We start from the raw sequence: 24,782 nt of genomic DNA on the forward strand, positions 1-24,782 counted from the left end.
ATAAAGAGCATCATTCTCTTATTCTATTCTAAATTAACTTTTGTTCTCTTTGCCTTCTGATTCTACTGCCCCATTTACAGCTTACATATCTTTGCACCCAGCTCTTGCCCTCTTGTTCATCTTCTAAGCCCCATTTAATTAAGCTACTTGTTCCCTAATTTAGATCCCAGTATTCCCATATTCTGCTTCATGCTCCCCACTTCCCAGTGCTCTTACATTTGGGTTTTTGCTCTTTGTTTTCTTTTCCTTTGTCTTTGGTCCTCAACCACTAGTTCTAGGTTTAGTTTCTACATTTTTTGTGTTACTCCTTTTCTGTAACTAATATACTCAAAACTGCAAGAATATAAGGAGAATCAGAAAGTAGGGTCATAGAACTGACATGTATTGAATACCTATTCTATGACAGATGATATATAGCCCTTTTATTAGATGTGTGCATGTTTTATTATCTCCATTTTATTCCTGAGTTAACCTAAGCTCAAGGAGGTTAAATATTTTATTCTAATTCACTGAGCTACTCTCTTAGAGAGAGTAGAGACTTAGATTGGTTCATTTATTCCTTCATTCTTTTATTCAATAAATATTTCTGGGAAATGTGCTATGTTCTGTGTTCTGGCCACTATGATGAGTGCTACAACAGATCCAGTCACTACTCTCATGTACCTTAACTGCAGTGGCATTGTCTGACTTCAAAAGTGATAATCATACTCCTAAATCAAACAGCTTAAGAGAAAGAGAAAGCAAATTGAAATAGAAGGGTTCTAACATTTTGTGGAAAAGGTATATTTGATATAGGTGTGAGAAAGATTGTATTTGTATATGTTTTAGGAATGCCCTATGTCTAGTCCTATTCAGGGTTTGACTCTCCCCCACAACTTACCACTGTCAACAAGGAATCTTTTAATGTCATCACACAATATATATTTCCATTTTATTTTCTAAATTACACAAGATTTGTGTATCTATGTCCAAATTCTCTAGAAAAATCCTCAGAAAGAATTAATCGTCCTCACTGAATTACATTTGGAAAAAGATGGGGAACTCTGTGTAAAGAATACACTAATTCATTCATCTATCCATATATTTATTTATATCCTAAAAAAATATTTTAAATGGCTTGCCCAGATACATAAAACACACCAAATTTTTTAAAAGATAAAAGTTAAAAATAGGGCAAGGAAAAAGACAATGAAAGTAGGTTGTATTCAATAAGCCTACTAAAAGATACCCACAAACTTGTCTCTACTCTCAAGAGTGACTGATTCACAAGCATAATAATTTTAAAACAAACTGGTAACACATAGGATTACCCATCCTAGGCATGAGAGCTGAGAGAAAATTTCCCCAATAGTTCCTCCTAAAAAAGATCACAGTACAGTGTGGTCTTAACGTAAATGATTTTCACGGAGCTGTTTAATGGACCCAATTGCAAACCACAAAGACAAATTCTATGAAAAGTGAAAATGAGGCATTAAAGGTGCATAGTGATGTAGCCTAATCCAAAGGAATGTTTTAGAGGATCTAAAAATATATAATGGCGTGGTACGATGGTAGCTCAGTGGCAGAGTTCTCGCATGCCATGCCGGAGACCCAGGTTCGAATCCCATGCCTGCCCATACAAAAATAAATATATGTAATGAACTGCATCTCTTTTAGGCTGTTCTCCTCGTGTATAATTTCTCATTCATATCCTGAGTGATAGTGAGTTCATGAACTCTTGGAACTTTATTCACTAATATATGCTTAATGCCTAGAATATACCAAATACATCACAGCTGCTTAATAAATATTGGTTGTATGTATGAATAAATGTGCTTTAAAGTATCTATTTAAATAAAAGACTCTCTGCTATATGTTAATATTTCTCTCCTTAAATAAATTTATACTATACCTTGGAGTTTATCATTTTAATGGAGACCCCAATTCATTAAATATCAACTGTTGCGTATGTTACTTTTTTAAGCCAGTAATGAAATAAATATTAACCCTGTCCAAAGAATGCCTTTATGATTGTTCTCAGTATCGTCCCCTTGCTTGATCTTTAGAATTCTAAGATATTAAGTTCCTTTCTCAGTAAGAAATTTATTACAGGAAAATATTATTTCTTAGGAAGCTTCAAAATCATACCAGATAAATTGAATTTGGGAAATAAGGAAGAGGATCTGGATAATTCTATTTCAACGTTTTTTAGCTATGTACTTAAATCAAAGTAACTCATTTCCAAATTTAGGAATTGTTAAAATAAAAACTAGACCAAAATTTGGTAGCTCTCAGAGTTTTATTGAATCAGTTCATAAATGGGGGAGATTACAGTTGCCTCAAGGTAGAAAGGAATTCTGCTGAACAAAGAGAGCAGTAGATTTTATAGACATAATGAAGGAATACATTGGGAGGAGAATTTCAATTAGTTAATGCCATCTACATTTCCTAATATGTTTAGTGCAGATAGTTGCTTAATGATGAGGAAGATAAGTGGTGTAAGAATAGAGTTTGGGCAATATCTGATTGGCTGATTTAAATTAGGTTTTCTGGGTGTCTTACATTCATTTACAGGGAATAGAAACTTACATAGATTTGGGTTTTGCTGATATGGGATTTAGGACTGGGGCCTCCACTTAGGACTACAGATGTGCCTGTTTAACTGTGCTTCACTTTATTGCAATTCACAGATCTTGCATTTATAACAAAATGAGAATCTGTGACAACCCTGTGTCAACCAAGTATATCAGCACAATTTTTCCAACAGCATGTGCTCACTTCATGTCTCTGTGTTACATTTTGGTAATTCTCACAACATTTCAAGCTTTTTCATTATTATTATTATACCTGTTTTGGTAGTTTGTGATCTGTGATCTTTGATGTTACCATTATATTTGTTTTGCATAATCTACCATGTAAGATGGAGAACTTAATTGATAAATGGTGTGTGTGATCTACTGTTCTGCCAGTCACTTCCCATTTCTCTCCCTGTCCTCTGGCTCCCTATTTCCTAAGATGCAACAATGCTGAAATTAAGTCGACTGATAACCTTACAATAGCCTCTACATGTTCAAGCAAAAGAAAGAGTCACATGTCTGTCACTTTAAATCAAAAACCAAACTTGATTAACCTTAGTGAGGAAGGTATATGGAAAGCTGACAGGCTGAAAGTTAGGCCTCTTGTGTGAAACAGCAAAGTTGTAACTGCAAAGAAAAAGTCCCGGAAGGAAATTAAAAGTGCTATTCCAGTGAACAAATGTATGATAAGAAAGCAAAAAGCCTCATGGCTGATATGGAGAAAGCTTTGGTGGTCTGGATAGAAGAACAAACCAGCCACAGCATTCTCTTAAGCCAAAGCCTAATCCAGAGCAAGGCCCTAACTCCAATTTTATGAAGGCTGAAAGAGGTGAGAACACTGCAAAAGAAAGAGGATAGTTCATGAGTTTTAAAGGGAGACGCCTTCGTCATACTGTAACAGTACAAGGTGAAGCAGCAAGTGCTGATGTAGACGCTGCAGCAAGTTATCCAGATGATCTTGCTAGGATCACTGGTGAGGGTGGCCACACTAAACAACAGATTTTCAATGTAGATGAAACAGCCTTCTATTGGAAGAAGATGCCGTCTAGGATTTCATAGCTAGAGAGAAGTTAATGCATGGCTTCAAAGCTTCAAAGGACAGGCTGATCCTTTTGTTAGGGGCTAATGCTCCTGCTGAGTTTAAGTTGAAGCCAATGCTCATATACCATTCTGAAAATTCTGGGACCCTTAAAAATTATGCTACATCTGCCGAATCTTCTCTGCCTGTGCTCTATAAACGGAACAAAGCCTGATGACCACACATCTCTTTACAGCATGGTTTACTGAATATTTTAAACCCACTGTTGACACCTGTGGCACAGAAAAAAATATTCCTTTCAAGAATTACTACTCAGTGACAAAATACCTAGTCAGTCACCCAAGAGCTGTGATGGAGATGTTCATCAAGATGAATGCTGTTTTCATGCCTACTAACAGAACATCCATTCTTCAGCCCATGGATCAAGGAGTCATTTCTACTTGGAAGTTTTACTCCTTGAGAAATGTATTTATAAGGCTACAGCTGCCATAGATAGTGATCCGTCTGATAGATCTGGGCAAAGTACATTGAAAACCTTCTTCAAAGGAATCGCCATTCTAGATTCCATTAAGAACATTCCTGATTCATGGGAAGAGGTAAAAAATATCAACATTAACAGCAATTTGGAAGAAGTTAACTCCAAGTGACTGAGGGTTCAAGACTTCAGTGGAGAAAGTAACTGCAGTTACGGTGGAAATGGCAAGGGAACTAGAATTAGAAGTGGATTCTGAAGAAGTAGTTGAATTGCTGCAATCTTCATTGTAAGACTTTCACGAATGAGTTGCTTCTTAGGGAGGAACAAAGAAAGTGGTTTCTTGACCTGGAATCTGTTCCTGGTGAAAATGCTGTGAGCATTGTTGAAATGACAACAAAGGTTTACAATTTTACATCAACTTAGTTGACAAAGCAGTGGCAGGATCTGAGAGAGGATTGCCTCCAATTTTGAATGAAGTTCTACTGTGGGTAAATTGCTATCAAACAGCATCACATGCTTCAGAGAACTCTTCTGTGAAAGGAAGAGTCAATCAATGCTGCAAACTTCATTGTTGTCTTATTTTAAGAAATTGCTACAGCTACCCCATTCTTCGGCAACCGCTAGCCTGGTAAGTCAACAGCCATCAGCATCGTGGCAAGACCCTCCACCAGCCACAAGATTATGAGTCTCTGAAGGCTCAGGTGGTGTTTAGCATTTTCTAACAATAAAGTGTTTTTTAAATAAAAGTTCTATCACACACTTTTTTAAATAAAAATTCTATCTCACACTTAATAGACTACAGTAAACTATAACCAAAACTTTTACATACTGGAAAACCAAAAAAAAAAAATGTGATTTGCTTTATTGCAATATTCATTTTATTGCAACATTTGCTTTATTGCTGTGATCTGGAACCAAACCCACAATCTCCAAGGCCTACCTGTACTAGATTTTATTTCTCATTTCCCCTCTTTGAAATCAAAATTTGAGGCATTAACACCGTTCTCAGTTACCATTGTTCTAGATGGCTCTTATAGGTGATTAGGTTACAAATGTTGGTCATTTTTTATCTCTTCATGCTTCTGTCATTCTAGGTGGACAACATCATTTGATAAGATGGTTCTTTGCATCCATTTCAAACTTTTAAGAGGATGCAGTGCATCAGGGAACCTATGATTAGAATGAATAGTAAATTGCCTGATGTTTTGATTCTGTTTTTGAGCCAAGGACTCCATGTCCCAAAGGAACTAAAATCTAAGGGATCCAGATATGATCCTGGAGAAAGACTTGCTTTTGTTTGAGCCATGTGGCTTGTTTGACTATTTCATATAACTGTGTTTCGACCTCCCTAGAAGTGTTTATTCAGGTACACCAGGTGCTATTAATGACAGCACAAACCCCTCTTTGCTCAGCCAGCAAGTAGTCGAGCACAAGTCTATTATCTAAAAACAACTCTAGGTAAAAAATTTAAAGATGTTTATTGTGCAGCAATAGCCTTCCATTGGAATCAGCAATTTCTCCTACTGTTAGAGATAATTCCTAATCATATTTTTATTGGTGTTAACTTCTAATCAAGGCAACAAGAGTCTAACAAAAGAGGCCCATTCAGCATAATTGACACCCCCAGACAGTTACTATTTGGCTTGGAAATGTAGATTAAGTGGGGTAGTCCTGCGTGAAGCTTTGGATTTATTATAAATATCTAAGGTACCAATAAGGTGTCCAAGGGTACATTGTCCTGTCATTGTCCATGGACCTATGTAGGGAATGGCCCAACCAATCAGTAAAGGTTTCATTTCCTCCACAAAGAAAAACAACACAACCCACCACTGAAGAGGTTAAGGTCATCTTGGGTACACACCTCTGGATGTATGAGTGAGCCATTTGCTATTTTCTTTATATTGGGAATATTTGCATCTTGCCAGGTTGCCCAGGGGTGTGGGCAAGAAGGGTGCACAGCTAATGGCTGTGTCATTATCATTGTCACAGGATATAAATGAAGGCATTCCTGTAGTTTGAAAAAACGTGAGGCAGGGGAAATCAGCTCCTGTGGTAGTGATCCTGAATCGATAAAGAGAAATTCCTTGAGTATGTAAGCTGACAGATATAGGATAAGTGATATTTTAAAGTTGGCATTTGGGACCAGAGAGCTGTTAGTCATGGATAAAACAGGTGGGTCTCTGGCATAATGTACAGATCGTGCTTTGTGATGGCAGGTCCAATAATCAATTAGATCCTCCCTTGTACAGACCGTGCTTTGTGATGGCAGGTCCAACAATCAATTAGATTCTCCCTATCTTTTGCAATTGTCTAGGAAAAATGAATTACAACCTTGTCTTTCCAGGCCATAGCAAGAAGAAAGAAAGAGACAAGTAAGAAGAGTTTGAATATTTTTGGTGTAGAATTTTCTAAGCAAGATGAAAGAGGTGTGCAAAAGGGGTGTGGAAACAATAGAAATGCACATTATCAAGAATAATATGATAAGAAATATGACAGAAATATAAGGGTTCATGTGGTTTTGTTCTGTGATCTTGGATGGAAATTGTCCACCTCATCAAGCTATCTACTTCTTGTTCTAGTACATTTTAGTTGTAGGTCTTCAGTTTGGTCACAGGTTCAGTTGTTGAAAGGTGGAGCCAAATTTCTATCCCTTCTTGTTTGTCTGTGGTGTCAGAAGTTAAGTTCCTGGTATGGTCCCTCAAGATGCTGTTTGGGTTGATCTTGCTTCCAGTATACCCAATTGCCATAAGTTAGGGTTCAAGGAGTCTGAGAGAGCTTCAGATCTGGAAATGCATCCCTCACCTATTAGAGATTACCTTTTGCATTAAAGTCATTAAAGATTTACAACATTGAATTATTTCCTGCTGGGAAAGTAGGGGATTAATGTTAAGATAGAGGCCAATTGACAGAGGTCTTCCAGTAATAATTTCATAGAGAGAAAATTTATATTTCCCATAAGGTGTGCTTTGAATGGCCACATAGACCAGTGGAAAATGTTAGGTCAAGGTAACCAAGTTTCCTTAATTTAGACAGTTTAAGTTTTAATGTGCTATTTGTTCTCTCCTTTCCAGTGAATTAAAGGTGGTAGGGACAATGATAATGCAACTTGCTTGTAGAATCTTAATTCAAGCTTTAATAACCTGCACAGTAAAATGAATGCCTCAGTCATGAGAAATAATTGAAGGCACTCCCCAGGTGGGGAATGCATTTTCTAAAAGCTTTTTAGCACCTGTTATAGCATCTACCTTATGACAAGAAAAAGCCTCTGTCCATTCTGAGAATAAATAGAAAATAAAGAGGATGATACAGTTCATGCTGGGTGGCAGTTGAATGGATGTGTAATTGTATATGCTCAAAGGGGCCAGAGGGTGGCGATGTATAACCTCTAACAACTGAGATGGTTTTTCATGGTTGTGCTGTTGACAAATTATGTGTTTATTGTAAAAGTGGATAGCAGCATTTTGAAAATTTCCCCACCAATATGTGTTTAGTATTTGAGCCATTTTGTTGACACTATGATAAAAGAAGGGGTATAAAGTTTTAAGGACTGGATGCTTTAAAGATTCAGGAAGTACCAAACAACCATCCTTATTCTCCCAAAAAAAGTCTGCTGGAATTAAAAATGGATCCTCCATCTAGGCAAGTTTGTTTTTCAGGCATAGGGGCCTTTTTTGTTTTACCCTCAGGTGCTCTGAGCATATTTGATTAAAATTAGGGATTGATGTTTCTAAATGAGAAAATTGAGTACATCTGAAAATGGTTCCCTTGGCGCTGTCTTTGCATACAAATCTGCTAGAGCATTTCCTTGGTATTTTGGTTCAGTTTTTTCTTTAAAGCCCCTCAATTTTAATAATAGACAGATTGAGGAAGTAAGATGACAGTTTAAGTCACTAACTAGTTGTCCATTCTTTATAGGGGACCCAATTGAGGTAAAGAAACCCCTCTGTTTCCATAGCATTCCAAAATCATGGACAACTCCAAAAGCATTTCAGCTGTCAGTATAAATATTAACTGTTTTTGAGATGACAGTATAGAAGCTTTAGTAAGAGCATATAGTCCTCCTTGTTGGGCCAAGGTAAATTGAAATCTTGCAATCTACCTTTCACTCAGTTAATTTGAATTGGGTTGTGACTGCATATCCAAATTGAAATTTCCCATTAGTTCCTCGAATATAGGATGCATCAACAAAAAGGATAACATTAGACTTATGCAATGGTATTTCTTGTAAAACAGGACGTGAAGTCATTAACTGAGAGGTGATTAACTCAGTTAAAAAGATCTCCTTTGTCTAGCAAAAGAAATAGGGTGGATGGGGAAAGGGTATTGTATCTTTTTAGAATTAAAATAGAAGGTGAGAGTAAGAGGATATTGAAATCCTTTTACTTCAATGGAAGTCAATCAGCTGGAGCATAGATGCTGAATAAATTCAGACTTTAAGAAGCTTTGGACAGTATGAGGGTTTTGTAAATATACGTCATTGGCCAGTGTTATTCCTGCAGATGCTTCAAATATCTTGGAAGCTATAATTGCTGCTTTCAAACAGGCACGGTATACTCAAGCCACGGCACCTAATTGTAAGCTATAATAGGCAACAGGTCTTGGTTTTCCCCCATTTCTTGTGTCAGTGAGCCCAAGAGCCTAGCCATTCTTTCATGAATGAATAGAATAAGTGGCTAAGAATAATTTAATAGTCCCAAATGATTAATGTTTCAAATGCTGGAGGAACTAACAAGGCCATCTTGACTTGTTTAAAGGTCTGTTTGTCAGAGTCATCTCAAGGTAAGGATTAATTTGTATTGCCTTTAGTTAACTCATATAGAAGTGGTACCAATAAAAAAAAAATTGGAATCCAGATTTAGCAATAATCTGCCAGCCCAGGGGGTCTTCTAAATTGTCATTTTGACATAGGCTTAGGGAATTCCTAGATAATTTTTGTTCTTTTGAGTGATAGGTGAATTCCTTCAGCATTTAAATCATGACCCAAGTAATAGTCTATCTCTCAAGTAAGCTATAGTTTTCCTTAGAGATTTATGTCCTTTTGAGCTAGCTGTAGGATTAAATAGGTAGACCCTCTTCAGGAGTTCTCTTTAATAGAGGAGCAGAACAATATGTAGTCCACATATTGTAGTAGAGTGGAGGCATTAGAAAAATTGCAAGGTACTTAGAACCTGATGTAACACTTGAGAGAAATAAGAAGGTGCCTCTGTAATGCCTTGAGATGTAACTATCCCAATATATTGCTGTTATCCCGTGTGAGTGCAAATAGATATTGACTATCTGGATCTATCAGAATGCTGAAGAAAGCAGAACACGGGTCTACAATTGTAAACTATTTAGAATCAGGAGGAAACCCAGATAACAGGGTACTTGGATTTGGAACTACAGGAAAGCAAGGGATGACTAATTTATCAATGGCTCTTAAATCTTGAACAAACCATCCTACAGCCACTGGGTTTCTTTACAGGTAAAATAGGAATATTACAGGGACTAGTGCAGGAAATAATTAGTCCTTGAATTACTAGATCTTTAACTACTGGGATTAGGCTGGCAGTGGCCTCCGGTTTAAGTGGATATTGAAATAGTTTTGATAAGGGTTTGGTTGTGTCTATCTGTATTTTTATAGGTTGGGCACTTTTGATTCTCCCTGCTTCAGTCCTGAGTATAACCCATAGAGATTCCAGTATAGCAGATAGGTCAGTGGTGTCATGAGTAATTTCCTCATTCTCAGCATCTAATAGAGTTTGCAAAGAGCCTATAAGGTCTGCCTCAATATCTTCAGGAAATTCTAAAAAGAGTTCTCCCTCTTGGGAAAAGCCAATCATGCCTCTCAGTTTTTGATAGTCCTCTTCCCAGAAGATTTATGGGGACAGAGTTGCAAAGCAAAAAGGAATGTTTTTCAGTTAAAGGGCATAAGGAAATTTGGAGTGGTTGGGATAAATACCCACAATTGGGCTTTCTTGCTAACTCCCCACTATGGTAATTTGCTTTTGACTCTGAAGACCTGTTGTTTTAGCAATATGGGATTGAGTTGAAAGTATGGCCCTAATATCTACAGGAAACTTACGTATTTCCCCTTTTTTAAAAAATTCAGTTTCACCTTGTGCATTTAAAGAGATTATGGGGAAGAGGCTATTGAAGTCCCCCAAAGCCCTGTCAACTTTGAGTGCAATTTCCTTTATGCCCTGGGAGAAAGTTTTGTTTTGTTTTGCTTTTTTTTCTGTTTTTCTGAGCGCAGTCTCTCTTCCAGTGACCACGCTGATTGCAACACCTATTTCTAAGCCATTGTTTGGGTGTTTGATTTCTGGACTTAAAAATGTCATTGGTTTGAAACCCTCAATTAGTCAGTCTAGTTCTGGGTCCTTGTAAATTACAAAGACATAAATTTGGCAGTTTTCTTTTTTTTTTATCTGTTTCTGAGGTTCTTTCAAAATGTTCAGACATAGTTGTAAGTTCAGCTAGATCCTTTGCCACCCCACCTTTCTTTGTCTTTTTATAAGTCCCCCTGTTTGAGGGAATAGGCTACCAACGTGGGCTGGGTATTGGCAGTTATTTCTTTAAATCATGAGTATTTATTGTAAAAAATGATATATATACAAAAAAGCAATAAATTTCCAAGTACATTTTATTTAACAAGTAGTTATACAACAGATTTTAAAGTTTGGTATGGGTTACAGCTTCACAATTTTAAGTTTTTCCTTCTAGCTATTTCAAGACAGTAGAGACTAAAAGAAATATCAATATAATGATTCAGCAGTCATACTCATTTGTGAAATCTTGTCTTCTCTGTTATAAGTGCACCTTCTCCTCTGATCCTTATCCCAATCTTTAGGGTTATTCGGGCTCTGCCCATTCTAACTTTTTCATGTTGGGAACGGGTGTCGATAATACAGGGTAAGGGATAGAAGTAGTTGATGTTCTGGAAGTACTGGCCCCACTGAAAGAAAAAGCGTTTCTTATCAAGTTTTAAAATCTGTCACAGAGTCATTTTTTTGTTTGTTTATTTGCTTATAGATTTGAATGATTGACTAATCAATGCATATTGGAAAAATTTTAAGAATGGCTTTTAGTAAATCAGCTGTGATGCTATGAATTTTTTTAGCTTTTTCATGCCCTTGGGTAGTTGGTGCTGAGTTGGTGCTGAAGATTTGGGGGTTTTAAATATCTTCTTCAAACTCCAGCAAGTTTGCCTCATACATCCATTTTTTGAGCTTCATGTGGATCAATTAATAAAGATCTGGCAGCCCAAAGTTGTAGCCTCCTATAAGTATTTTTAATTCCACATAGAATTTTTGAAGCTATTCCAGGAGCATGGGAAATTCCTTGAGTGTATCTTGTAATTCAGCCTTTGACTGGGGAGAGAAAGTTATTTGTGTTGGTTCTTCAGTCACTTCAGGGGATCTAACTTTAAAAGATGACTGTTTAAATTCCTCATCTGGAAAGTAGGGTAGCTCTGTTAGTGTGTTAATGGAGATGGGATATTCAGGCAAAAGTAGGTAAAGAGAAGGAACAGTGGGGGTAGGAGAGGTGCAAGCAGAATGCTCCTTGACATTAAGGGTTTGAGCCTTTAATTTCTCCTTTTCTTTTTTTAAGGAGTCCTTTAAAAAGTTTGTTGGACGGCTCAGCATACCAATTGAAATAGGCATCCCACTGGTCCTGCCTTATTCAGGAGCCTGCTTTTTCAAGTACACTTCTAAGCTTCAGCTGAAAAGTTCCCCATAAGAGCCATTGTAATTCTAAGTTATCCTTAGTGCTGTTTTGCCATTTAGTTAAGCCGGCAAAACTCTGTGCTCCATAAATCTCAAACATAAAAGTTGCTGGTGTGCTGGCTGTAGGAATGCTCTTAGAATTTGAGGATCTAATACCAAACCAGCAGCAGAAATGCTGCAGACCCCACAGTGGAACAAAACCAAAGGCTAAGGACTCAGATCCCTTATAAGAGACCTTACTGCTGAAAATAATTGTCCCCTTAACCCCTGAACAGGAACTCAGTGAGATTAGAGATCTCACACCAAAAAAGAGTATAGTTCGGACCAATAGGAAGTCACCTGTGACACCCATGGGACAGTGAGAAGGACAGTGAACATAATGGGTTCCAGTTGAACACCATGCCTGTTGATAGATTCAGGTTATTTGCCATCATCAAGCAGTTTCCTTCAGGTCCCTTCATGGTCACCAAAATAACTGCTAATATAAAAACTTGAACAAAATTTGGTTAGATCTCAGAGCTTTATTGAATCAATTCATGAACTGGGGAGATTCCAATAGCCACAAGGTAGAAAGCAATTTTACTGTACAAAGAGAGCAGTGGGCTTTAATATAGACAGAACAAAGAAGTTCATTAGAAGGAAATTTTCACTGGTTAATACAAACTGCATTTCCCAATATGGTTAGTGCAGGCAGTTGCTTAGCAATGAGGAGGTTAGCTGGAGTAAGAATAGGGAGTTGGCAGTGGCTGATTGGCTGATTTAAATTGTTTTCCAGACAAGCCCAGCTTTTGCAGGGACTAGAAACTGACTTACTGGTTTTGCTGATGTGGGGCTTGGTATGGGTACCTCCAGGTAGGCCTACTAGATTTTATTTGTCAGAATTAAAGAATTTCCTTTTCTGCCACCTGTAGATCCCTATTTTTAAAGCAAATTTTATTGAGTTCTTGGGAGCATCTGGTCATGATCTTTCTTTGGGATATCTGCCCTAATTATGTTGTGCTGGGATTCAGTGAACTAGTAGATTACATCAATTCTGGTAATCCTGTGGTCTACATAATTGTAAGAAATTAACTAATTTATATTCATCCTAAAAGTTTATTTATAATATCAATTAACATCTAATACATATTTAATGCATTTTAACAGCTTTGCCAAGTCCTCAATCTAAATTTTTCCTTGAGCTACATTTTAATTTGGGACCATTGGGACCATCACTCTATGTCCAATGAAATAATGAAATGCAAACCTTCCCTTATATTCCCCTATTATTTACTTTTTTTGTTTGTTTGCGATTCTTCTTATTAACTGAAATACCTTGTTTTACAAATTTTATTCTTCTTTTGTTTCCAATTATTATAACCTACTTAATTCATAGAAACCAGACTAGAAATAGACTATCATCTATTTCATCCCAAACTTTTAGTAGAAAATCCATCTTGATCATTACAGTATGAAAAATATATACCTATTTTGATTGACCCTTAGAAATGAAATTTCCTTGTCTTCTTACTAGCATATCACAGGTTTAACTATACTTTGTTGTAAGAATACCTTATCCTAAAATTTCTAATATTTGGTTAAAGCCTATCACTTAATAACTTCTTTTAAAAAATGATCAGGTGGTTAATTTATACTGATGATATAGAAGATGGTAAATCTAGAATTTTTCTTCTAGCTAGTACATAGGGGAATGTTAACTTTGTGATTTCTTAGTTCATTTTAATCATATCATAACATTATATAGGTGGGGGTATATAAGATGGTCTCGAGTTCTCAGGAATTAATTATTGCTGGAGCAATAAACAGAAAAATACCTGGATTTTTTACCCTATAAAAACCTATTGAGGGAAGTGCAAGGGTAGTTCAGTGGTAGAATTCTCATCTACCATGCAGGAGACTTGGGTTCAATTCCTGGTCCATGCACTTCCCAAAAAACAAACAAACAAAAATTCAACAAATGGTACTGCAATAAGGGATACTCACATGGGAAAATAATGAAATGTGACCCCACCATACAGCATGCAAAAAAAAAAAAAACCTATTGAGCCTTTTTAGCAGACTGAGCTTCATCTTTTTTATTATAATTATTAAGCAAGATGAGAAATCTATCAAATACTCTTGAGCTAAAGGGGATAAGGAAGGACTGCTAATATAATTATTCACTGGATTTTCCTTGTCTTCAGCATTTCCTCAGTGGTCATAAAGAGCTGAGTCCTAATGCCTTAAAAAGATAAATCATTAGGAAACTGGAAAGTGTGATTTATGGAAAGCACAGTTTATAGTTTTTAAGTGAATTTTATTACTCTTCCTTCCTTCTATTTGCCTAATTTCACTCAGTCTGCTATTTAATCTTTAATTGCAGGCCACAAAAGAAGTAATAGAACGGGAAGCACCAGGTATGGCCCTGGCAATGCTGATGGGATCACTTAATGTTACACCTCTGGGCATGCTCTCTAGGTAAGAAAGTCATGAAACACTGCAAAGAAAATTAATTCCCTACCACTAATCACCGTAATAGATTGAAAAACCAAAGAACACTTACTTGCCCCCCACCTTTGTTTCTTCCGGGTTAGAAAATGTGTGGCTGCATTTTGGCCATAGCTTCCTTCAAGAGCTTTTTTTTCTGTTTTTGCATGTTATGACCTAAACGTTTAGAATATTTATATTACTGAATATTATATTACTGCTAAAGTTATATACTATGAAAAGTTGTCAATTCCAACCCAGCGAAGAGTTCACTTTATCAAGATACAGAAGTTTTCTTTTTTGTGCTTATTTGTAAACATCAATTGATATTAATTAATTGTTGCTAATTAATAATTTAATTATAATAAGTAACAGAGTTTATTGAAATAACTTGTCCTTAAATTAGGAGCTTTTGTTACAATTTGTGAATAGACATATGGGATATGTGGTCATGAAAAAAAGCTGAATTGGAATATGTATATATCTCACTACTGACCATAGTTTATTTAAATTATATTAAATTTCGATTTTTAAAACTCTGCCTTTGTTGACACATCTATCTTGAATCTGATAGTTTAGTTATTTATTTGTTACTATATTAGGAACTCTTAGATTAAAAGTCCCTAAATGAGAACAGCATACATCATTTAAGTTAAATATAGAAGTGTCAACTTTGAATCTGTTGATTTAATTAATCTGTTGATTGATAGGCAGTTGATCGCAGAGCAACCTAAAAATATGTGGTAACCTTATAATTTCGCTGTGTCAAAATTATTATTTATACCATTTATGTATTTTGTGTGCACTAGGAATATAAAAGTAAATAAATCCATTTAATTATATGGAATATGAGTCATAATGTTCTCTCTGTAACTGAATCTAAGCTTATATCCCATTAATGGCAGCTGATGGAAGTACAACCACAGGAGAATGTGAATGGGTCATTAGTTCTGTATCCTCTTTGCTGTCACATACACTATATAATATTTAACTTTAATTAGAGCAAAAAAAGAAAATAGCATGATAGAGATTTTAAATTTAAAAGTTCATGCTGATCTTCAAGGAGCTCAGGTGATACTTTTATGCTGTTCTTGTTTGTCAAGCCTTGTTTATGTTATCTACATATATGGGTTAAGGGTAACATTTGATTCCATTTTTCCTCTGGAATTTAGTAATGAACATAACAAAATTCTTTCTGGTATATAAGGAATATAGTCAAGAAAGAATTAAACTTTATCTCTTGTTAATTCTTTTATAACAAATATAATTCAGCAAACCAAATAATATGCTTAATTACCAGGCCCCACGACAAACATTAGAGATACTAGGAAAATAAGATATGTCCCCACCTTAAGTATCCCATAGCTTAACTGGAGAAATTTTCCTTTGCGGCTATTAAGATAGCTTTTGAATTTAGAATATAGCTTTCCTGATCCAGGATAGAAATATTACATCTTATCTTATTGTAAAACTTTTCTACATTACTTCCTCTTCTACATTCTGTTTTATCAGAATTACAGGGCAGTGTACTACTGAGTGAGTAGAAAATTAATCAGCAGGAGCTGATTCTGAATATTTTGAAATAGATCCTTCATCTTTATTCTGAAGGTTTTGAAAGTTAAAACGTATGCATAGCATGTGAGCAGCTTCTATTGACTTTTCTTTCTATTCACTCTTGTTCAACTACAGAATTTATTTACAAATATTAAACAAAATCAGTAGTCTGCATTACTTATGGAAAATGAAATTATTGGCTATTTCTCTACACATTCATTTTATGTGCTTCTCAAAGCCTTCTTTAATTTTTTTTTTTATAACAACGTCCATGATTAGATTGGTGCTTCCTCCTATAGCTTTTATATCCTGTATTTTTCTTTAGGCTTCATACATGCTTCTGTTATAGCACATCTTGCTCTATTACAATTAGTTATTTACTCATCTGTCTTACCTATATTGTAGACAGTCCTTAATAGCAATGGCTTTTATCTTATTCATTTTTACATCCTCAGCCTCTCAAACAACTTCTGGCACATAGTAAAAATGTTTGTTGTTGTTGCTATTTATAAATCAATGTTCCACCCTAGTCCTGATGACAACTTTTTCCAAGTAAAGTAATACATTAGATTGGTACACTACTTCCTACTTTTAACTCTTAAAAACAGCATTTGAACAAAAATAATTTTTGAAATCTCTAAATCTGATGTTTCAAATGGTTCTCATCTACTTGATAACTTCATATACTGTAGTTGTTTTTGTACAGAAAGGTTGAAAGGTAATAAGAACAGGCATACCTCAGAGATATTGGAGATTTGGTTTCAAACAACGCTTTACTGTAGTCTAGTCTGTGCGCAATAACATTTTTTATTGTGGAAAATAACATATTCAAAAAAGCAATAAATTTCAAAGTACATCACAACAATTAGTTATAGAACAGAATTCAGAGTTTGGTATGGGTTACAGTTTCACAATTTTGGGTTTTTCCCTCTAGCTGCTCTAAGACACTGGAGACTAAAAGAAATTACAATACAGTGATTCAGCAGTCATACTTGTTTGTTAAATCGTATCTTCCCTGTTATGACTCCACTTTGATCTTTCTCCCAATCTTTAGGGGTATTTGGACTATGCCCATTCTAACTTTTTCATGTTGGAAAGGGGTATCAATAATATGGGTTAGGGGGATGAAACTAGTTGGTGTTCTGGAGAGGCTAACCCCCCTGGGTCTCAGGACTTAGCTGGTCTTGGAACCTATCTGGAGGTTGTAGGTCTCTGAAAAGTAATCATAGTGCATACAACCTTTGTAGGCTCTCATATAAAGTCCTAAGTGTTCTTTAGGTTTTGGCAGGAATGATTTGGTTAGGATTTGGCAAACTATGATAAATAGCAATATCTAGCTGAAACTTGCATAAGAGTAGTCTCCAGAGTAGCCACACGACTCTATCTGAACCCTCTCAGCCACTAATACCTTTCTTTCCCATTTTGGTCAGGAAGGCATTTTCAATCCCATAGTTTGCCAGGGAGACTTTCACCCCTGGATGTCATGTTCCCCATAGAGGGGAGGGTAATGATTTTACTTGCATAGTTGAGTTTAGAGAGAGGCCACCCTGAGCAACAAAAGTGGTCCTCTGGAAGTAACACTTAGGCATAACTATAGGTAGGCTTAGCTTCTCTGCTACAGCAAAAGGCTTCATAAGAGCAAGCCTCAAGATCAAGAGCTTTGTACTTTATACTATATCGAACATAAGGGACAGTATCAGAAGTTTCTTTGGTGATAGTTTAGTAGTTCCATATTTTTCCTCCCCTCCCTCAAGGGACTTTGCCAATACTTTTTACTTTTCTGATCAACATAGTCTAGAATGTTTCCAGACATTACATTAAGCTGTACAGAATTATAAGCCCACATTCCCATTTTGGGCTCCATGTGTTTGAGTTGTTTAAAGGGTCTGTGCAGACAGGTTGAGTTAGATTACGTGCTAGAAAAATGTAGGTTTTAGACAAAATAAACTTCTCTTCCTTGGTCTCATACAGTAGCTGAAGTCAAATCCAATTATTCCATAATATTCCAAAACACCGTTTAGGGGAATTATTTTAATTTAAAACACATTTTCGTTCTTCCTGAGCTGTGCTACCACTAGAGAAAGATAATCAAAACTGACACTATTAATCCTCCTGTGTCATTCTTTTTAAGGATATTTTTAGCACTCTAAGGTCTCTTTCCCTTCCTAATGAATTTGATAACCAGCTTTTGCAAACCTTCAGAGTAGATTGTTGGAATTTTCTTGGTCACTGTGTTGAATCTGTAAATTTGGATAGAATTGACATCATAAGGACATTCAACCTTCCTGTCCATGAGACCTATTTAGATCTTCTTAGATTTCTTTTAGCAATGTTATATAGTTTTCTTTGTGCAGGTCCTTTACATCCCCTGTTAAGTTTATTCCTAGATACCTTATACTTTTAGCTACTATTTGAATGTGAAAAAATTCAAATAATTCAGTTAATGTAATACAGCACATTAACAAATTGAAAGGAAAAAAATCACATGATCATCTCGATGCTGAGAAAGTATTCGACAAAATTCAACATCCTGAATGTTGAATATCCCACCACTTTGCTGAATTTATTAGCTCAGGACGCTTTGTTGTAGATTTCTCAGGATTTTCCAATTATAGTATCATGTCATCTGCAAATAATGAAAGTTTTACTTCTTCCTTTCTGATTTGAATGCTTTTTATTTCTTTTTTTCTTGTTTGATTGCTCTAGCTAGAACTTCCAGTATAATGTTGCGAAATAATGGTAACAGAGGGCATCCTTGTCTCATTCCCATACTTAGGGAGAAGGCTTTCAGTCTCTCATCATTGAGTGTGAGCCTAGCTATGGGTTTTTCATATATGCCTTTTAACATATTGAGGAACTTTGCTTTTATCCGTACCTTTTGAAGTGTTTTTATTAGGAAAAGATGTTGAATTTTGTCGAATACTTTCTCAGCATCAATTGAGATGATAGTGTGATTTTTTTCCCTTTCAATTTGTTAATGTGCTGTATTACATTAACTGATTTTCTTGGGTTGAACCACCCTTGCATTCCTGTTATCAACTCCACTTGGTCCTGGTGTATAATTCTTTTAATGTGTCGCTAGATTCGATTTGCTAGTATTTTAATGAGAATTTTTACATCTGTATTCATTAGAGAGATTAGCCTGTAGTTTTCCTTTCTTATACCATCTTTACCTGATTTTCATATTACAGTGATGTTGAACTCATAAAATGAATTAGATAGTGTACGTTTTTCCTCAGTACTTTGAAAGAGTTTGAGCAGGATGGATGTTAGTTCTTTTTAGAATGTTTGATAAAATTCCCTGTGAAGCTACCTGATCCTGGGCTTTTCTTTGTAGAAAGATTTCTCATTACTAATTGAATCTCTTTACTTGTAACTGGTTTGTTGAGATCTTCGATTTCTTCTTGAGTCAGTGTAGCTTTTTCGTGTGTTTTTAGGAATTTGTCTATTTCATCTGCATCTAGTTTGTTGGCATATAATTGTTCATAGTATACTGTTATGATTTTTTTATTTCTTTAGGGTCTGTGATAATAGCTGCCCTCTCATTTCTGATTTTGTTTATTTTCATCCTCTCTTTTTTTTTCTTTGTTAGCCTAGGTAGGGGTCTGTCGATTTTATTGATTTTCTCAAAGAACCAACTTTTGATTTTCTTGATTCTTTCTCTTGTTCTTTTGTTCTCCAGTTCATTTAATTCTGCTTTATTCATCATTATTTCTCTTCTTCTTTTTGCTTTGGAGTTAGTTTGCTGTTCTTTCTCTAGTTCCTCCAGGTGAGCAGTTAAGCCCTCGATTTGTGCTCTTTCTTCTTTTTCAATATAGACATTTAAGGCAATAAATTTCCCTTTCAGTACTGCCTTTGCCACATTCCATACATACTGATGTGTTGTATTCTCATTTTCATTTGTCTCCATACAATTACCAATTTCTCTATAATTTCTTCTTTGATCCATTATTTATTTCAAGAGTGTGTTATTTAGTCTCCATATATTTGTTGAAAGCTCTGGTTCTTTGGAGGCTATTGATTTCCAGCTTCATCCATTGTGTTCAGAGGAAGTGCTTTGAATAATTTCAGAGTTTTTAAATTTATAAAGACTTGTTTTGTGCCCCAGCATATGATTTATCCCGGAGAATATTCCATAAGCACTAAAGAAGAATGAATATCCTAGTGTTTGGGGTATAACGATTTATAAGTGTCTGTTAAGTCTAACTCATTTATCAGATTGTTTAAGTTCTCTATTCCTTGTTGATCTTCTGTCTGGTTGTTCTATCTATAGAGGAGAGTGGTGTATTGAAATCTTCCACTATTATTGTTGAGCTGTCTGTTGTTCCCTTCAGTTTTGCTAATGTTTGTTTTGTGTACTTTGGAGTTCCTTGATTGAGAGTATAAACATTCACATTTGTTACTTCTTGGTGAATTGTCCCTTTTATTAATATTTACTGTCTTTCTTTGTCTCTTATGGCTTCTTTACATTTAAAGTCCATTTTGTCTGATATTAATATAGCTGCTCCTGCTTTCTTTAGGTTACAGTTTGCATGGAACATCTTTTTTCCATCCTTTCAAATTCCATCTATTTGTATCCTTGGGACTAAGATGAATCTCTTGTAAGCAGCATATAGATGGATCATATTTCTTAATCCATTCTGCCAATCTCTATCTTCTAATTGGTGAGTTTAGTCCATGAACATTCAAAGTTATTATTGTAAAGGCATATCTGAATCTACCATCTTATCTTTTGGATTTTACTTGTCAGATCTATATATTCTTTTCCCTCTTTCTCTTTTTACCCTTTAAATTACCCTTACTAGTACTCTCCAATTCTGTACCCTCCATCAGACCTCCCTCTCCTGTCCCTTTTTTTTCAGCCAACATAACTCCCTTTAGTATTTTTTGTAGGCTAGTCTCTTGTTGACATATTCTCTCAGCACTTGTTTGTGAAAAGGTTTATCTTTTCCTCACTTTTGAAGAACAGTTTGGGTGGGTACAGAATTCTTAGCAGGAAGTCTTTCTCTTTCAGTCTCTTAAATATATCATATCACTGCCTTCTCACCTCTGTGCTGCCTGTTAAGTAGTCCAAACTCAGTCTTACATACTTTCCCTTGTGTATTAGTTTGTTAAACCTGCCTGAATACAATATACCAGAAATTGAATGGTTTTTTAAAAGGGAATTTATTAAATTACAAGTTTACAGGTGTAAGACCGTGAAAATGTCCAAATTAAGACAACAACAAGAGGTTACCTTCCCTCAAGAAAGGTTGATGGTGACACCTCTGTCAGCTGGGAAGACATGTGGCTAGTGTCTGCTGGGATGTTTGGCTTCTGTAGACCACAATCAACTGGGAATGCATGTGGTGAATCTGGTAGCTTTGTCTACTGGCTTCTTCAAATGGCTTCCCTGGTGGCACCTTCCTTCTGCACCTCCAAAGGTTTCTGGTAGTGTGGGCTCTAAAGCTTTTTATAAAATGATTCCTTCTTAAAGGACTCCAGTATGCAACTCCCCTTGAATGGTTGGCAAGACCTGTCCATAGGAACCACCTAATTAAAAGGTCCCACCCACGACTGGGTATGTCACCTCTCCACGGAAACAACTCCATCAAAATATCTCACCCAAAAATAATTTGGACAGATGGAAATACTAGTGGTCAATGAGAGGGAGGGGTAAGAAGTATGGGATGTATTAGCTTTTTCTTTTTTTTTCTTTATTTCTTTTTTGAAGTGATGCTGATGTTCTAAAAAATGATCATGGTAATGAATACACAACTATGTGACGATATTGTGAGCCATCGATTATACGCCATGTATAAGCTATCAGGTGAATATTTTTCAATAAAAATATTAAGAAAAAAAAGATCGCACTCAGCCATATTGGATCAGATTCAAAGAACATGGCTTTTCTGGGGTACACACCAGTTTCAGACTAGCACAGCTTGTATGTAGTAGTTCACTTCTCTCTTGCCACCTTCAGGTTTTCTGCTTTTCTTCAAAAATTTGGCAGACTAATTAGTATGTGTCTTTCTAGTTGGGTATATTCTTTTGGCAGTCCATTGGGCTTCTTTGATTTGCATATTTATATCTTTTATAAGGTTTGGAAAGTGTCACCCCATTATCTCCTCAACTAATCTTCCTAGCCCTTTACTCTTCTCTTCTCCTTCTGGGACACTAATGATTCTTATATTTGTGTGCTTCCTGTTGTCCATCATTTCCCAAAGATCCAATTCAAATTTTTCTGCCTTTTTTCACATTTGTTCTTTTGTGCAATCTAAATCAATTGTTCCGACCTCTAGTTTGCTTGTTCTTTCTTTTGCCTCTTCAAATCTGCTGTTGTATTTCTCTAGTATATTTTTTATTTGCTCTACAGTATCTTTTATATCTGTCATATCTGCTAATTTTCTGTTTATTTCAAATTATTCCTTATGCTCTTCTAGTCTTCTTGATCTCCTTTATGTCATTAGCCAGCATATTGAATTTATTTAGTAGAGTTGTATGAACATCTGTGATTAGTTGTTCCAAATTCTGTGTGTCCTCCAGTGTTTTAATCTGGTCAACAGGCTGGGCTTTATCTATCTGCATGTTCATATGCTTTGTGATTTTCTGTTGCCTATGAGGAATTTAAATATCTTGATTGGGTTACTTTGGAAGTTGATGTCCCTCAGTAGTCTAAGGCTTTGTATTTGAGAGTTGGGCATGGCAGAATGAGGTGTATGGGGCGGGGCACAGTGGTGCAGTGTTGAGGTGCAATTCAGAGCAGGGCATGTGGCGAATGTCCTCTGGTGGTACCCAGGAACATAGGGGTGACTCACAGGGTTGTGGGAAAGTGACATGGGAACTGTGATGGCAGATGGCAGTTCAGACAAACCTCGAAGTGCTGGGGCAGTACACAGCATAGGGGACATGGAGGCAGGGCATGGTGGGAGGTGGATTGGGGCTGTGCAGGTGTGTGAGACATGGGGCGGGGCACTGAGACCAAGAGGGTATGGGGTGGGTACGTAGAGGCAGGTACACAGGCAAGGCACAGGTACATGCATGAAGAGTGGGGGTTGTGAGGATCAGGACACAGAGATTGGGACGCTTGGGGTCAGGGTGCTGGTGCATGCATGTGTGGGTAACACAGGCCGGGGGGTGGAGTTGTGCAGGAGCAGAATGCAGAACGCAAGGGTGGCAAGTCCCAGGTCACATGGGGGTCATGGGTGAGAAGCAGGGCTCAGGTACATGGAGCACCTGGGGGGCGGGTTGCAGGGCACGATGGTGACGGCCCACGTCAGTGTGTCACGTTCGTTCAAGGAATGCAGCTTGACTTACTTCCTAGTCTCTGCTTTGTGCATTCACTCCTGAGGACTCCTAGTGTCCATTTCAAATGGGGTGTGTTAGGCTCTTTGCACTAGCTGGATGGTCTCCATTTCCTCTGCATCTCAGTTCTTCAACTTTTTCATCCAGGACCTTCCTATGAGGTTTATAAGACCCTTTCAAGTCATTTTTACCCTGGAATCATTGTCCCAGTCATTTTTCTGTTATTTCTGTAGCTGTTCCTTGGAGCAGGACGGGTGAACTCAGCCTATTTTATTCCACCATCTTCCCAGAAATCCTGCAATTTATAGCATTTTAACTTAAAAACAAAACAACAACATATGTAATTCAATGAAACACTATTGCTAAAATATGCTAACCACCATCTAAGCCTTCAGAGAGTCATAGTCTTGTAGCTGTTGGAGGTTTTCTTGCCTCAGTGTTGATCAGGCTAGAAGTTGCTGTGGCTGTAGCAATTTCTAAAATAAGACAACAATGAAGTTTGCAGCATTGATTGACTCTTCCTTTCACAGAAGAGTTCTCTGAAGCACGTGATGCTGTTTGATAGCAATTTACCCACAGTAGAACTTCATTCAAAATTGGAGGCAATCCTCTCTCCGATCCTGCCACTGCTTTGTCAACTAAGTTGATGTAAAATTGTAAACCTTTGTTGTCATTTCAACAATGCTCACAGCATTTTCACCAGGAACAGATTCCAGGTCAAGAAACCACTTTCTTTGTTCCTCCCTAAGAAGCAACTCATTCGTGAAAGTCTTACAATGAAGATTGCAGCAATTCAACTACTTCTTCAGAATCCACTTCTAATTCTAGTTCCCTTGCCATTTCCACCGTAACTGCAGTTACTTTCTCCACTGAAGTCTTGAACCCCTCAGTCACTTGGAGTCAACTTCTTCCAAACTGCTGTTAATGTTGATATTTTTTACCTCTTCCCATGAATCAGGAATGTTCTTAATGGAATCTAGAATGGTGATTCCTTTGAAGAAGGTTTTCAATGTACTTTGCCCAGACCCATCAGAGGGATCACTATCTATGGGAGCTGTAGCCTTATAAATGTATTTCTTAAGTGTCATGGTCAGGTTCATGTGTACCTGTTAGTCTGGTTGGGCATGTGCTGGCCTGTCTGTTGCTATGAGGATATTTCATAGAATTGAATCATGATCGCATTGGCTGCATCTATAGCTGATTCCATTTGTAATCAGCCAAAGGGAGTATCTTCTGCAATGAGTGACATTTAATCTAATTAATAATCTAATCAATGGAAGGCTTTTAAGGAGGATTCAGAAAAGATAGCTTCTCTTCTCTTCCTGCTTCAGCTGGCAAGCCTCTCTTCTGGAGGTTGTCCAGATGCCCCATTGGAGTCTTCAGCTTCACAGCCTGCCCTCCAGATTTTGAGCTCTACGTTCTTACAGTTACGTGAGGCACTTTTATAAATTTTATATTTACGGATATTTCCTGTTGATTCTGTTTCTCTAGAGAACCCTAACTTATACATTAAGTAATAAGACTTCCAAGTAGAAATGACTTCTTGATCCATGTGCTGAAGAATGGATGTTGTGTTAGTAGGCATGAAAACAGCATTCATCTCAGTGTACATCTCCATCAGAGCTCTTGGGTGACTGGCTAGGTACTTTGTCACTGAGTAGTAATTCCTGAAAGAAATATTTTTTTTCTGTGCCATAGGTGTC

The 24,782-nt window shown here is 36.6% G+C and overlaps 1 protein-coding gene across 24 annotated transcripts in view; it reads left to right on the forward strand.

Annotated features, from left to right (window-relative positions):
• GPHN (gephyrin) overlaps positions 1-24,782 on the forward strand; it is a 750,954-nt gene that overhangs the window by 414,829 nt on the left and 311,343 nt on the right. For 22 of the 24 annotated variants that reach the window (XM_077122754.1, XM_077122739.1, XM_077122741.1 and 19 more), the window contains one exon: positions 14,138-14,232. The exons of the other annotated variants lie outside the window; for them this stretch is intronic. In XM_077122754.1, coding sequence (XP_076978869.1) covers positions 14,174-14,232 — 59 coding nt within the window. In that variant the 5' untranslated portion in view covers positions 14,138-14,173. The remainder of the gene's footprint in view (positions 1-14,137; positions 14,233-24,782) is intronic. 24 annotated transcript variants of the gene reach the window in all.

This window comes from Tamandua tetradactyla, chromosome 12 (assembly GCF_023851605.1).
Source record: "Tamandua tetradactyla isolate mTamTet1 chromosome 12, mTamTet1.pri, whole genome shotgun sequence".
Classification (NCBI taxonomy): Eukaryota; Metazoa; Chordata; class Mammalia; order Pilosa; family Myrmecophagidae; genus Tamandua; species Tamandua tetradactyla.